The sequence below is a fragment of the Balaenoptera musculus genome, chromosome 11 (genome assembly GCF_009873245.2).
Source record: "Balaenoptera musculus isolate JJ_BM4_2016_0621 chromosome 11, mBalMus1.pri.v3, whole genome shotgun sequence".
Taxonomy (NCBI): domain Eukaryota; kingdom Metazoa; phylum Chordata; class Mammalia; order Artiodactyla; family Balaenopteridae; genus Balaenoptera; species Balaenoptera musculus.
In genome coordinates, this window is record NC_045795.1 from 24,299,345 (window position 1) to 24,314,115 (window position 14,771).

Here is a 14,771-nt window from a genome sequence, read left to right on the forward strand (position 1 = left end):
CTATGGCTAAAACTTCCAAAACTATGTTGAATAATAGTGGTGAAAGTGGGCAACCTTGTCTTGTTCCTGATCTTAGATGAAATGGTTTCAGTTTTTCACCATTGAGAACGATGTTGGCTGTGGGTTTGTCACATATGGCCTTTATTATGTTGAGGTAAGTTCCCTCTATGCCTACTTTCTGGAGGGCTTTTATCATAAATGTGTGTTGAATTTTATCAAAAGCTTTTTCTGCATCTCTTGAGATTATCATATGGTTTTTATCCTTCTATTTGTTAATAGGGGTTCTCACATTGATTGATTTGCGTATATTGAAGAATCCTTGCATTCCTGGGATAAACCCCACTTGATCATGTTGTATGATCCTTTTAATGTGCTGCTGGATTCTGTTTGCTAGTATTTTGTTGAGGATTTTTGCATCTATGTTCATCAGTGATATTGGCCCTTAGTTTTCTTTCTTTGTGACATCTTTGTCTGGTTTTGGTATCAAGGTGATGGTGGCCTTGTAGAATGAGTTTGGAAGTGTTCCTCCCTCTGCTATATTTTGGAAGAGTTTGAGAAGGATAGGTGTTAGCTCTTTTCTAAATGTTTGATAGAATTCACCTGTGAATCCATCTGGTTCTGGGCTTTTGTTTGTTGGAAGATTTTTAATCACAGTTTCAATTTCAGTGCTGGTGATTGGTCTGTTTATATTTTCTATTTCTTCCTGGTTCAGTCTCGAAAGGTTGTGCTTTTCTAAGAATTTGTCCATTTCTTCCAGGTTGTCCATTTTACTGGCATATAGTTGCTTGTAGTAATCTCTCATGATCTTCTGTATTTCTGCAATGTCTGTTGTTACTTCTCCTTTTTCATTTCTAATTCTGTTGATTTGTGTCTTCTCCCTTTTTTCCTTGACGAGTCTAGCTAATGGTTTATCAATTTTTTTTATCTTCTCAAAGCACCAGCTTTTAGTTTTTTTGATCTTTGCTATTGTTTCCTTCATTTCTTTTCCATTTATTTCTGATCTGATCTTTATGATTTCTTTCCTTCAGCTGACTTTGGGGGTTTTTGTTTTTCTTTCTCTAATTGCTTTAGGTGTAAGGTTAGGTTGCTTATTTGAGATTTTTCTTGTTTCTTGAGGTAGGTTTGTATTGCTATAAACTTCCCTCTTAGAACTGCTTTTCCTGCATCCCATAGGTTTTGGGTCATTGTGTTTTCATTGTCATCTGTTTCTAGGTATTTTTTGATTTCCTCTTTGATTTCTTCAGTGATCTCTTAGTTATTTTGTAGTGTATTGTTTAGACTTCATGAGTTTGTATTTTTTCAGATTTTTTCCTGTAATTGATATCTAGTCTCATAGCGTTCTGGTCAGAAAAGATACTTGATATGATTTCAATTTTCTTAAATTTACCAAGGCTTGATTTGTGACCCAATATATGATCTATCCTGGAGAATGTTCCATGAGCACTTGTGAAGAAAGTGTATTCTGTTGTTTTTGGATGGAATTTCCTATAAATATCAATTTAGTCCATCTTGTTTAATGTGTCATTTAAAGCTTGTGTTTCCTTATTTATTTTCATTTTGGTTGATCTGCCCATTGGTGAAAATGGGGTGTTAAAGTCCCCTACTATTATTGTGTTACTGTCGATGTCCCCTTTTATGGCTGTTAGCATTTGCCTTATGTATTGAGGTGCTATGTTGGGTGCATAAATATTTACAACTTATGGATTGATCCCTTGATCATTATGTAGTGTCCTTCTTTGTCTCTTGTAATAGTGTTTATTTTAAAGTCTATTTTGTCTGATACGAGAATTGCTACTCCAGCTTTCTTTTGATTTCCATTTGCATGGAATATCTTTTTCCATCCCCTCACTTTCAGTCTGTATGTGTCCCTAGGTCTGAAGTAGGTCTCTTGTAGACAGCGTATATACGGGTCTTGTTTTTGTATCCATTCAGTCAGTCTATGTCTTTTGGTGGGAGCATTTAATCCATTTACATTTAAGATAATTATTGATATGTATGTTCCTATTACCATTTTCTTAATTGTTTTGGGTTTGTTTTTGTAGGTCTTTTCCCTCTTTTGTGTTTCCTGCCTAGAAAAGTTCCTTTAGCATTTGTTGCCAAGCTGGTTTGGTGGTGCTGAATTCTCTTTGCTTTTGCTTGTCTGTAAAGGTTTTAATTTCTCCGTCGAATCTGAATGAGATCTTTGCTGGGTAGAGTAACCTTGGTTGTAGGTTTTTCCCTTTCATCACTTTACCCATTTTCTTAACTTAGACTGAAACTAATTTTTATCACATTGAGTTATTATGAAAATTTCAAATTAAAATGCAAGCAAAATAGTTAGATATCATGCTTAGTGACGTTATAAATTCCATTAGTTTTCTTCAAAATTTTTACAGCCTATTGATAAAAATCTAAGAGAAGCAAAATAAAAATAAGCAAAACAAGCACAAATCATGGCAGCATGACCTTGAAGGGTAGCAGAATATGCCACCATACAATATGCCTCTTTGGCATAAGGATTATTTTGACCTAACAGGTGGTTTTAGATAATAGAATTTAAATTATTTGCTGGCCACAGGAGTCTGCGATACCAAATATCTCCTGCAAATACCTCTGGTATTATAGAAACTCAAATACAAAAAATTATTAAGCCACTTGGCTAAAAGAAATTAGTGCCTCTTCATGTACATTCTTTTATTTGTTTGGTACAGAATGATTTGGTTCATGGGGCCTCTGAATAGATGCATATTTCAGTCTCTTGGTATTTTCCTTCTGATAGCCATCATTGTTGTCTCCCTGACGAGCTGTGTTCTCTCAAGGGTTTTATAGGTGTTCACAGCACCATTAATACATCAGATTGTCTCACTGTGCTTTGAGAAACAGAAACAAGATGAACAATGAGATGAACAGCAAAAACCTTCCTCAAAAGTGATTTCATAACCTATAAGTTTCACAGCGAAACAAGTCACGCTGCTGATAACTGAGAGTGTGCTAATAACAAACACATGAGAGGATGACCAAAAGGGGGGAATTGCTGAAGTAATTACATAAGGAGGCCATTAGACTGAGATGGCTCGAATGCCTAGGTAGCCTGCATAAGCAAACCCAAACCCAAGCCAGATCTAATATCCGTTAATGCACTCGTATCCCAGAAAACGAATTTAAGAGCAACCAGTCACAAACACCCCACTAGGCTTTTGCAAGTAAGGCGGCCACTTAAGTTATAGCCAATCAAATAATTTCCTTTCTTTCCTTCTGCCTCATTTTTATAAAAGTCTTTCCCCCAGCTCGTGTTGGTGGAGTGCTCCTAACCACTTTCGGTTTGGCACTGCTGGATTTGAGTTGATAGTCCCTCAAATAAAGTCTTGAAAAAATTTTGGTGGGCCTCAGTTTACCAGATTGTAAATGATATTGTATACTTAATTTTTGTTTAATGCCTTCATTGCCATATGTAGAATACAAATCAATTTTTTGGGTTGATTTTGAATTCTGCAACCTTAATGAACTTTCTTATTAGTTGTAGCAGTGGGGTTTTTTTTGGGGGGGGAGCATTCCTTGGAATCAAGAAAATGATACCATTTGCAATAGCATCCAAAAATGTCAATTATCAAGGAATAAATCTAATAAAAGATGAGTGAGATTTCTATAGTGAAAACTACAAATCATCATTAAGAGAAATTAGTAGAACTACATAAATGATGAGAATACAAAGTTTGGAGATCAATCATAAGAGTAAATATTTTAAAGATGTCAGTTCTCTCTAAATTAATCTAAATTCAGTAAAAATCTCATTCACATCATGGCAAGGAATTTTGTTTGCTGGTTTCCTTGCTAGTTTTGTTTTGTTTCTTCACTGTTTTGGGGTTTTCTTGTTGTTGTTGTTGGTGGTGGTGGTGTGGGAGGATTGCCAAGCTGAATTTAAAAATTCACATGTAAATACTATAGTCTTAGATTAGCCAAGAAAATTTTGAAAAATTAGAAAAAAAAAAAACCTGGAAGAAATTCAGCACAAGATAATGAAAGCTATATGAGTTAACACTGTGTGATATATTAAGTGATATAGTGTGGTGTTGGCTCAAGTATAGACAAACTGCACAACAGAACAAAAGAGAAATTCTAGAAACAGATCCCCTCACAAATGCAATGCTCTGGTCTATGGTGACACTGCAGAGCAATGGGGGAAAGCCGGTCTTTTCAATAAATGCTGCTAGGTCATTTGAAGGTCCATTTAAGGAAATTTAATGTGACACCTAGTCAAATTTCAATAAAAACCAATTTCAGATGGATTGGAAAAATTTAGTAAGATTTAACATTGAAGCAAACGGGGCCTTGGATTTCAATTAACGGATGATCTAAATTTCTTTATCAGATGTACCACTATACAGATTGTCTATTTTGAGTCAGCTTTGGTAAATTATATGGGGTAGATTAAAGAAGGGTACAAATTATTTGCATTTATCTCATGGAGACGTAGATTGTATATCCCCTCCCCTTAAATCTGGACTGACCCTATACTCACTTAGACCATTATAATGTGATGGAAATTACCCCACACTAGTTCTGAAGCTAAGTTTAAAGAAGTCTTGTAGCTTTTACTTTCCTCTCTTGGGAGTCCTGAGGCATCAGGCTTGTTTGCACAGCTGATGGAACCACATAGCCCACGTTAGAGGCACTGGAACTTCATGCAGAGGGAGAGAGTGTCTCAGTGTCCCAGATGAGCCTCCAGAGGACCCCAGCCCCAGCTACTGTCTGACTGCAGCCATGTGAGAGACCCTCCATGAAAACCACCCACTAAGCTCAACCAACTCTTAGAACTGTGAAAAATCATCAAATAGCTACAGTTTTAAGCCACTAAGTTTGGGGATGATTTGTTACACAGAAATAGATCATGAAATTTAGTGTTTTTCAATGAATTTCATCTAAAATATCAAATCTACTGGCATAAAATTCTTTATAATATCTTCTTAGTATCTTTTTAATGCCTGTAGGATCTTTAGGAATATTATCTTTTACATTCCAGGTGTTAATAATTTCTAATTTAGATTTTTTTTTCTTCTTTAGCAATCTTGTAGGTGATTTATTTAAAAAGTGAAAGAAAAGAAAGAAAACCTTCTAGTTTTGTTAATTTTCTTTATTATACATTTATTTTCAATTGTATTAATTTTCTCTTTTAACTTTATTATTTCCTTTCCTCTATTTTTCAAGTTAAATTTACTTTTCCTAGATGCTTAAGATAAAAGTTTAGGTCTCTGATTTTTATATATTTTTCCTTTTATAATATAAGCATTTAAATCTATAAATTTCCCTCTGGAGATTCCTTTGGTTGCATATCACATGTACTGAAAATCTATTTTAACATTCCCATAGTTTTCTAATTTCTCATCTGATTTATTCTTTAATAAGCCATGGATTATCTAGAAGTGTATTACTTAATTTCCCAAAACTGGCTACTATCTCAGCTAAATACTCCTGATTACAGAATACAGAAAACTCAAGATAAAACAGAGAATGAAGTAAAGAAACCTACGAGACCCACATGTGACCAAAATTCAGGAATAAAAATAAAAACTATTATTGAAAACCTCTTGTTGGGGCTCAGGGAAGGCTGTTCCCAAATATGTCACAATGGCATATTGATTATTTTGAACTAAAGTTACTTAAGAAATGGCCAATGCAAGAGGGACACTCTGACCCTCCTTCTGTCTCCCTGAAAGCAGGAAATAACCTCTCATGTGAAAGATGCACTTCCTGCATCTGGAGGTATGACACACTTATCACCAGAGACAGGAATTCAGACCAAGAAACCTATATAAACAAACCTTGTTGCGTCTTTAATTTATTGATACTACCTCAAGCCCAAACTTTGGTTAGGTTCTTCACTATTAGAGCACCCAAAACCTAAGTTTCTTTGTCCTGTCAATTACTCACAAACTTATTGTTTCTTTGTCTAAAAAGCATAAAAGCTACCTGCTTTGGCCACTTCTTAGGTCCTATTTCTAGAGACCTCCATGCATGTGAATTAAAATTTGTTTCTTTTTCTCTTGCTACTCTGTCTTGCATCAATTTTATTAATAGTCTAGCCACAGGAACTCAGGAAGGATAGAGGGGGAAATTCTCACCCTCCCGCTGCCCACCCTCCCCACCAGACACTCCCTTTCTCTCTCCCTCTCTTTTTTCTTTTTTGCCTCTGTTTTTCCTTGAAGCTGTATCAGATGCTTCTCACTCCACGTTTATTTGAGCAAAACTTCGTAAAGAAATGTGGGTTAAAGATGTGTTCAGATGAAAGGGAGGCCAGAAGGCTTGAATATAAAAGGGACCAGGAAAGAATGAAGATAGGATACTGCCTTCAATATTCCGGATTTCCAGGTCAAGCGGCAGGGGCTGACAAAGTCATCAGGGAGGAGATTTTCTGCAGGAGCAAACCAGATCTTGAGAAAGTACTCTCTTTGTGGATTAAAAGCCCAACAGGAAACACTTTCATGCTGCAAAGTAGCTGAGCCAGAAGGTTCTTCCTCTTATGAGTGTCATTATCTTCACTTCAGTTTAGGAGTCCTGCAGAAGACAGACGATAGAGTTGTTTTTACTACAAGCTAATTCTTCAAGCAGCTGCTTTCCCCCTCTCCCAGGGTCTCATGTTAAAGCAGTACTGTAAGAAGGGAAAAAAAATTCCTAGATCTCCCTGAGCCAAAGCTACTTTAGAGAACTGGCCTTTTGTTAAGTGGCAAGAAGAAGTTTAGAATTCAAAAAGTCATACCCGTTATGTCTGTCTCCTGTCTTGTCATCTCTACAACCAGTTCTAGGAGACCAAATCTATCTCTAAAAGAGGATTAAAGGGCATTACCTGTTGGCTGAAGTCCGGAGTGTCCTGGGAAAGAGAAGAGAAGATATATATTTAAACGATATGGAAGGAATTCTGTCCCCAGATACCACGTCCCCAGCCCCAGGCCCCCACCTGATATTTCCCTACACCACAACACTTATCCCCTAATGCCAGGGTAGACAGGAGAGCAGACACTAGGAGCATGTGATCCATGAAGTTTCTGTCACAAAATTCCAGTGTAATTTCATCAGCCATTGTGTCTCTTCCTGCATTTGCCCCAGGATCTCCACCCAAAATCTCCATGCATGTTAACTCTTCTTTTATCTCTACAGGCCATCACCTCTTATTTTTCAACCATAAGTAACCATGAACTGTTGATTTCTGGATTTCTGGAAATTTGAGGTCAATAAAGGGGAAATAGAAGTTTTATACACAGTCACTGATATACAGAGAACAAACTTGAGCAAAACCATCTTTCTTTCTCCAAAAAGTCTGTGGGGCATCTCAGCTGCCAACAGGTTCCTTACCTTTCTGATTCCTGAAGTAGATGAACAGTCCCACCCCAAGGAAGAGCAGACCCAGAACAAAGGCCCCGATTCCACTCAGCATCTTGCTCTGAGCAAATTCAGACTGTGCCCCTGAGAAAAGAAGCTAGTTTTAGTGATTCTTATCCCAAATCCAACTTCTCTAATTGAGATTCTGAGGTTGAGATCTTTGAGAATGGGGAAAGAAGGCTGCCCTGGAAGAACTAGAATGATTGGTCATTTCTGGAAAAGAGGTTAAAAATACAGAGTAGCTACAAGGTTAAGACATTGAACTCATTTAAATATCACAGCCCTGACATAAGGCCATGACTACAACATCTGATGGGTGAGGAGCCTGGGACTCAATGATATTATGTAGCTTGTCTAGGGTGACAGAGCTAATAAAAGGCAGAACTGAGGTTGGACTTCCCTCATGTCAGGAAGGTCCCTACATTGCAGAGGATGTGCCCCTTCACAGATCACAGTGAACATCTCAGAGAAACAGTGTCAGAAGTACAAGCCTAGCCTGAGGCAGGGGACTGGTGCCCAGGGCCATATAGTGACCATGACCTGAGATTTCACGGAGGCTCAAAACAGGGACACCTCTTTTCTGCATGTCAGGCAGAATCGCCTCCTAGGGGGTTTAGGTACTTGTAGAAAATATCACAGGATATCTGTAAACTATCAGAGGATTTCTATCACAGGATATTATAAGGTTCCTGTGATATCCTCAATAATAACCTCAGCTGAAGGAGAGGAGAACATGGAGCAAATAAACACATGCTATGGGGAGAGGAGAAACCGAACCCTCAGGGGTAAGCAAGATCCCTCCTTGGTAGGTGAGGAACTTATGAGGCCAGAAAGCTTCTCACTCCATTCCGCTGTGAGAGGGCTCGTCCGGCTGGGGTGCTCCACATGGCAGGTGTAGACCTCTCCACTCTGAGGGACTGTTTCAAGCATCACCATGGTCTGGAAGGTCCAGTCCCCATTAGGGATCAGGCCTGTGGACACCACCCCAGCCTCCTCTTCCTGGCCGTTCTGGAACCACCTGACTTCAATGTGGCCTGGATAGAAACCATTCACAGAGCAGACCAGGAGGTTGTGGAGCTGCAGGGGCTGTGTCTTTGCAGGATACACAGTCACTGTAGGCACCACTAGGAGAGAAAAGGTAGAGGGGATAAGTGAGGGAGACAGAGTAAGTCTCGTTGGTTGGCTGCCTTTCTGCCCCCAGTCTCTAGTCCCAGTCTTCAGTCTCTGGCAGGCCTCCCTGAAAGCTGGTCATGTAGTCCAACAGAAATTAGTGCCATAAGACTTGACTTTAATGCTTACAGTATGGGCCCATTAGATCTGACAGATGTTCAGGAAATTTGTTTTCTATTGTTTTGTTTTTTCGTAGCATGAAAGAGTTATTCATTGTTGAATTGATGTGTTTGCAAATCTTTGCACAGTATATAGTGTATTATTAATAGCATGATTTCTGGAGCCAGGGTGCCTGAGTTCAAATCCAGGCTCTGCCTCTTACTGATTGATCCTGGGTGAATTTTAAAATTCCTCTGTGCCTCAGGTTGCTTACCTGTAAAGGGGGATAATAATACTAACTTATCTCTTAGGGTTATGTGAGGATTAATGTACCTAAAGTATGTGAAACAATGGCTGGAACTTAGTCTTTAATATATGTTAGCTATTTACTATCTTCATTTACTTGGAGAGAAAATATGACTCAAAGCAGTGTGGATAAATTAGGGGACAGCTTGGGGTAGATGGGGAGACAGAGGATAAAATCCTGGGAATGCTACACTCACACCTTAGAACACCACAGAAAGGGTTCTACCCTGGGAAGCAGGAATAGACAAAGGTGATTCTTAAACTCTGAGTTGAGTCCCAAGGAAAGCATGATTCCTGAAGGGGAGAGAAAAGACCAAGTCAAGTCATTCATTAAACAAAACAAAACAAAACAAAACAAAACAAAACAAAACAAAACAAAAGCTTATTATTACACTCAGCTGATCAATTCCTCTGCTTTGCAAAACAAGCAGATCTATTACTGGAATTGTATCATTTTACAATTGTCTTTCTTTTTAAGCTGACATTTCAGTTCAGGGCAGGGTCTGAGACTCATTAATATGTGTGCTTAGTTCCTGAGACAATCCTTGACACCACTGGCCACAATAAACACAATTATTATTTGCAAAAGAGAAACCTGGGGGGAAAAACATTTTTACAGTAATGCAAAGTGGTAGATTTAAGACTGATGGTAAATCATCACTAACAATTTTGCAGTATATTTCATTAAATAAAAATGTTTAAATTCCTAACTTGGAATATAATGAACAGAATCAAAACATAAACCACAAACTGGAGAAAAAGCCAAATCAAATGTCAGCAACTTGTTAATCTAAATGCATAGAGAACCCGTAAAATCACCGAGAAAACCACCAGGACCCCAGACATAGTCAACAATAGATAATTCTTAGAGCCATAACAAAGGTTAGCCAATAAATATGTGAAAAATGTTCAAGAACCTTAGAAATCAAAGAAATAGAAAATAAAAACAAAAAGATATAAATTTTCAACTGTTTGGTAATGTTGTAAAAAGATCTAATAAAGGGGAATGTAAAGTAAAATGAGGTAAATTGTTACAAGTATAAAAAGGATAATATGTAACTACTCAAATACTACTAGCATTATAAAAAATAGTAACATCAGCATATTAAGTAACAAAATTATAATTCAAAAAGTTGATTTCACTATCATTTCAACTATGTAAAATATATATACTAAGGAGAAAAAAAGCAAGAAATTTAGACCTGAAATAAGCTTCAGAGAGATCAGAGGTGCCTCAGAGGCTCCCCTGCCCGCACCTGTCAAAAAGTAGTCTGACACCTTTTTCTCAGTGAAGTGCTCCTGCACACAGACAGACGCAGCACACTTATTTCTGGGGTGTCAGGAGTAAGAGGGTGTGTGCCCAGAGCACGCTGTGACTCTTCTCCTCACAGGCTCCCAATCCTTTCACTTTCCTCACCTCTCCTCCCCCAAACCTTCCCCCAACCATAGACACCTTGAAGTCCCTCCCGCATCTCTAACCGCCCACCCCAGTGGGGGTTTCCTCCCCTCCCCTCCCCTCCCCCTCCCCTCCCCTCCCCCACAGGGACCACCAAGGACGCCCGGAGCCTCCCTCCTGCACCCCTCCCGCCACACCTCCCCTCCCTCCCGGGCCTCCGCACACCACACACGCTCTGTCCCCTCTCACAGTCACTGACAAAATCACACACTGTCTCCAGACAACAGGAACCCGCCTAACTCGTACTTGCTCGCAGTCCTACACACCCCCCGCCCCCCGAACGCAGTCTCCTCTGTCCCCGTCTCTGTGTCTCCCTGTCTCTGTCTCTGTCTCAAACACACACCCACACGCACTGCCCCCCGCCCGCTGGCCGCCCAGCCCCGCGCTCACCTCGCCGCTGCACCGTGAAGCTCTCACCAACCCCGTAGTTGTGTCTGCACACCGTGTCCACCTCGGCCCGTCTCTGCTCCAGGATGTCCTTCTGGCTGTTCCAGTACTCGGCGTCCGGCCGGCCCAGCTCGCTCACCGCCCGGTACTCGCCCACGTCGCTGTCGAAGCGCGCGAACTCCTCCCGGTTATAGATGTGTCTGACCACTAGCCGCACCCTCTCTGTCTCATTAGAGAACCGACACTCGCCCCTTAAACTGTTGCACGAAAAGTGCTGTGGGGACAGGAAAGATCTGATCACCTGGGCGGGCTCCTGGGAAGAGACTGAAGGCAATACCCACAAATGCAGGGCACCCAGACGGAGGACGGGGCACTAAGACACTCCCTTATTGGCTCCACTGGCACCCCCAACTACCCCACGGGTTCATCTTTGATCTGCAGGGTCAAGCGAGACCATGGTGGGTGGAGGAGACCCCTCTGATCCTAAGGCATTTGGGATGCAGTCAGCTCTGTACTTGGCTGGGGACCTCCAAGCCTGAGCGGGACCAGGATTTGCCCCATCACCACCTCCTCCTGCATGCCTCCACCAGAAAAACACTCTCTGCTTCCTCCTCTCACCCCACCACCCTTTAGCTGTTCCTGAAACACTTCCTTACCTAGTGCTGACCTTGTGCCAAGCCTGTGCTGCTGCCCCTGGGATTCCACAGAAGGAAAAACAAACATCTCCCCTACCTTCTAGGAGCATAAAATTTAGTGAAAGTGATGGACAAAACCCAACCACACAAGAATTAATTATACAGGAGCCAGAAATGTCACAAGAAAAGCACGGAGATCTAGAACAGAGAATAATTACGTTAGGGTGTCAGAGAAGTAGTCTCTAAAGACTGATATTTAAGATGTGACATGAAAGGTTAAGTTGATGTGAGCTGAAAGGGAGAGTGGGTGTGGGGGGGTGTATGTGAGGGAAAGAGGAGGCATATTTCAGGTAAGGGTAATATCGTGTGCAGAAGCTTGAAAGACATGATGAACTTCTGCAAGAAATCAGAAGAAAACAGTTCACTGAGCACAGAGAGTGAGGAAGGAGGAGGGTAAAAGACTAGACTGGAGAAATGGTGTGGGGTACTTAGAAGCCTTGGAGACAATGTTAGGATTTTGACTTCATGCTAAATGTAATGGGAAACCCTAACCCTAACCTAGGTTAGGTAGAGATACGTGAAGCTACTGAAGCGTTACAAGGAGGGTCATTTATGTTTACTTTTAAGAAATAATTGTAGGTACTACATAGAGATTGGATTTTAGGAGTCCATAAGTGGAGACAGGGAGACCATTTAGGAACATGGTAGAATTCTCCAGTGAAGGTGTGCTTGTGGCTTCATTTAGTGTGGTAGTGACAAAGACAGTAGTAAAAATAGAGTGAACAGATTTGGGGTAGATTGTTGTATGACTTGTTAATGAATTAAATGGTGGGGGTTGGTGGATAGAAGGTCAAGCTTATCCCTCAGGACTTTGTCTTCACATATCTCCACAAATAAAAATCAAAGTTCTCACCATGACCATCTGGGCCTAATATGATCTGGCTCCTGATTTCCTTTCCAACCTCATCTTATTTCACTCCCCAACTTGCTTGCTCTGCTTCAGTCACTCTAGCCTTCTTTCTGTCCGTTAAACAGCAAACATCTTCCCACAGTTTGGCCTTTCCCTTGGTTCCTCTCCCTGGAGCATTTGTCCCTTAGATCCCTCACATGTCTGGCTTCTTCTCATCATTTATGTCTCAACTGAATGTCACCTTTCCAGGGAGAGCTCCCTAGACACTTGAATTGAAGGCAGGTGAATCCAATACTCTCTGTCCCATAACCTTGAAGTATTCTTTTCAGAGGACTTGTTGCTCTCTGAAATGTTTTTTGGTTTTGTTGGTTGTCATTGTTGCTGTTAAATGTTTATTGGATTGTTGTCTTTCTTGTCATTAAGTAAGTTCCAAGATAATTGGGGATTTTTCTATCTTATTCAAATAGGATTGTCTGAGCCTAGAATAGAGCCCAGCATATAATAATAGTTGCTCAGAAAAATATTTGTAGTCTAAATTAATAAACCCAGGGTTCTAGGAATTGATTTTTGTGGGCATCCCAGAAAGCAAGAAAGGGTTCAGCTCCAACGCTCTTTTATTCTGATGACACACTATATCCCTTCTACTTCTCATGAAAAACCCAAATTTCCTCTTTCTTCTTCTACTAGTTGGAAGAAACATTCACAGGTAGGAAATGGTAATTTTAAGAAAAGGGGAAGAGTTCATTATGTTCGAAATCATCCAGCGAACCTGTTATAGTGCTGAGGGTCTGTGCATACTTTGGGGATTATCAGATCTGGTGATGACATAGCTGGGGAAAAATAGGGAGGAACTAAAATTTGAGGTGACCAAACATAGCTGATAAAGGAAAACAGAGGGCATGATGCATGATCTTATGAAATTTGGGTCCAAGACTCCAAGAGACCAATGAGTTCCCTTGACTTGCTTACCAGCTTTCAGCCTAATGGGATGGAAACAACTTTCACACTGTCTGTACCCTAATGAAGTACATGGTTTCCCATGTAAAACTGCAGATATTTGACTATCTGTGAACTACAAAATCAGAATTTCATATAATTTATTCTATGCTCCGGCCAGAGAAGGGGGAGATATGGGGGAAACTGATAGTATAGAAAGGCTCAGGCTTCCCTGGTGGCACAGTGGTTAAGAATCCACCTGCCAATGCAGGGGACATGGGTTCGAGCCCTGGTCTGGGAAGATCCCACATGCCGCAGAGCAATTAAGCCCATGCACCACAACTACTGAGCCTGCACTCTAGAGCCCGTGAGCCACAACTACTGAAGCCCTCATGTCTAGAGCCCATGCTCCGCAACAAGAGAAGCCACCGCAATGAGAAGCCCGCACACCGCAACGAAGAGTAGCCCCCGCTAGCCACAACTAGAGAAAACCCGCGCACAGCAACCCAACTCGGCCAAAAATAAATAAATAAATAAATTTTTTTTAAAAAAAAGAAAGGCTCAAAATAGATTTATAATGGTCACTAACCTGTGTTGGGTGTTCAGAAGATGCCTTACATTTTTTAAGGCATCAAAGAACACCCCCATAGGTGCTCTTTATCTACAGGGTCATTCCAAGTACTAAGAATCCTTGCTTCAGCTCCAGGGTGCCTTACCAAGGAGAAATAGAGAGAAAACTAACCCCAACTTCTGTCAAAGAACTCCTAGTACAGACATTCAAACCTTATAAACATTGGAGTTCAGGGAAAATGGAAAGAAGATAATGGGGGAGTTCCCTTGATACATCCTCATATATTAGGGAGAGGTAGCAGCAACACAGATCCTGTTGAGGACATAAGACAGGACCTTCTAGGAGAGATCTTCCTAAGTATTTAGATTCGCCATAAAATCTTCAGAGAAACTTTCCCTTTTTCTTGTACAATTCAACATAATAAAGAGATCTGTTAATGGAAAATTATTTTAACATCATTTTTTCTAAATCTTTTCAAACACCTGAAGGGATGGGATGCAAGGCTGGGGAAGTTTCATTGGAGGACACTTGAGAAGAAATAGACTATAGATACGGAGGCTACGTATGCCACACTCTTTAAGAGGGCAAGTATCCAGGCACGTTTTGTTGTAGATAGATCCATGTGATAAAGATAGGTGGTCACTAAAAACAAAGTCACTGCACCACCAGGGAAGCCCGAAAAGTCACAATTTTTAAAGAAGGCTGGTCTGGACACAGAGATAAAGCTAACTCCCTTCCTTCCCCCACCCCACAATAGCTCACCCCCCAAAGTGTGCACTTACATTGGGTCTCCCTGGCCCAAGCGAGGGACGGGCTCAGCACCATCAGTATCACTGTCAGAGCTGCCATCCAGGAGCCTCCGGAGAAATACAGAGACACCATGCTGGAGAACAGGAGAGGACAGGGTGTGAGGGGAGCAGGCAAGCCCCACTCAAATGGGTACTGTGA

The 14,771-nt window shown here is 40.7% G+C and overlaps 1 protein-coding gene across 1 annotated transcript; it reads right to left on the reverse strand.

Annotated features, from left to right (window-relative positions):
- Window positions 1–5,218: 5,218 nt before the first annotated feature.
- LOC118903938 (DLA class II histocompatibility antigen, DR-1 beta chain-like) lies at window positions 5,219–14,771 on the reverse strand. The gene is made up of 7 exons (XM_036869499.1): window positions 14,600–14,771; window positions 13,632–13,641; window positions 10,775–11,028; window positions 8,196–8,477; window positions 7,327–7,437; window positions 6,821–6,844; window positions 5,219–6,531 (listed from the first exon to the last, which is right to left on the reverse strand). Exons 1-7 carry the CDS (start codon window positions 14,703–14,705, stop codon window positions 6,518–6,520), a joined length of 801 nt encoding a protein of 266 aa, XP_036725394.1. The 5' UTR covers window positions 14,706–14,771; the 3' UTR covers window positions 5,219–6,517.

Coding starts and splice junctions, on each gene's coding strand:
- LOC118903938 (XM_036869499.1), bottom strand. CDS start 14,705: ATGGTGTCTCTGTATTTCTCCGGAGGCTCCTGGATGGCAGCTCTGACA. Junction 8,478..10,774: donor CTTCACGGTGCAGCGGCGAG/GTGAGCGCGGGG, acceptor TTTCTCTCCTAG/TGGTGCCTACAGTGACTGTG. Junction 6,845..7,326: donor CTACTTCAGGAATCAGAAAG/GTAAGGAACCTG, acceptor TCTCTTTCCCAG/GACACTCCGGACTTCAGCCA.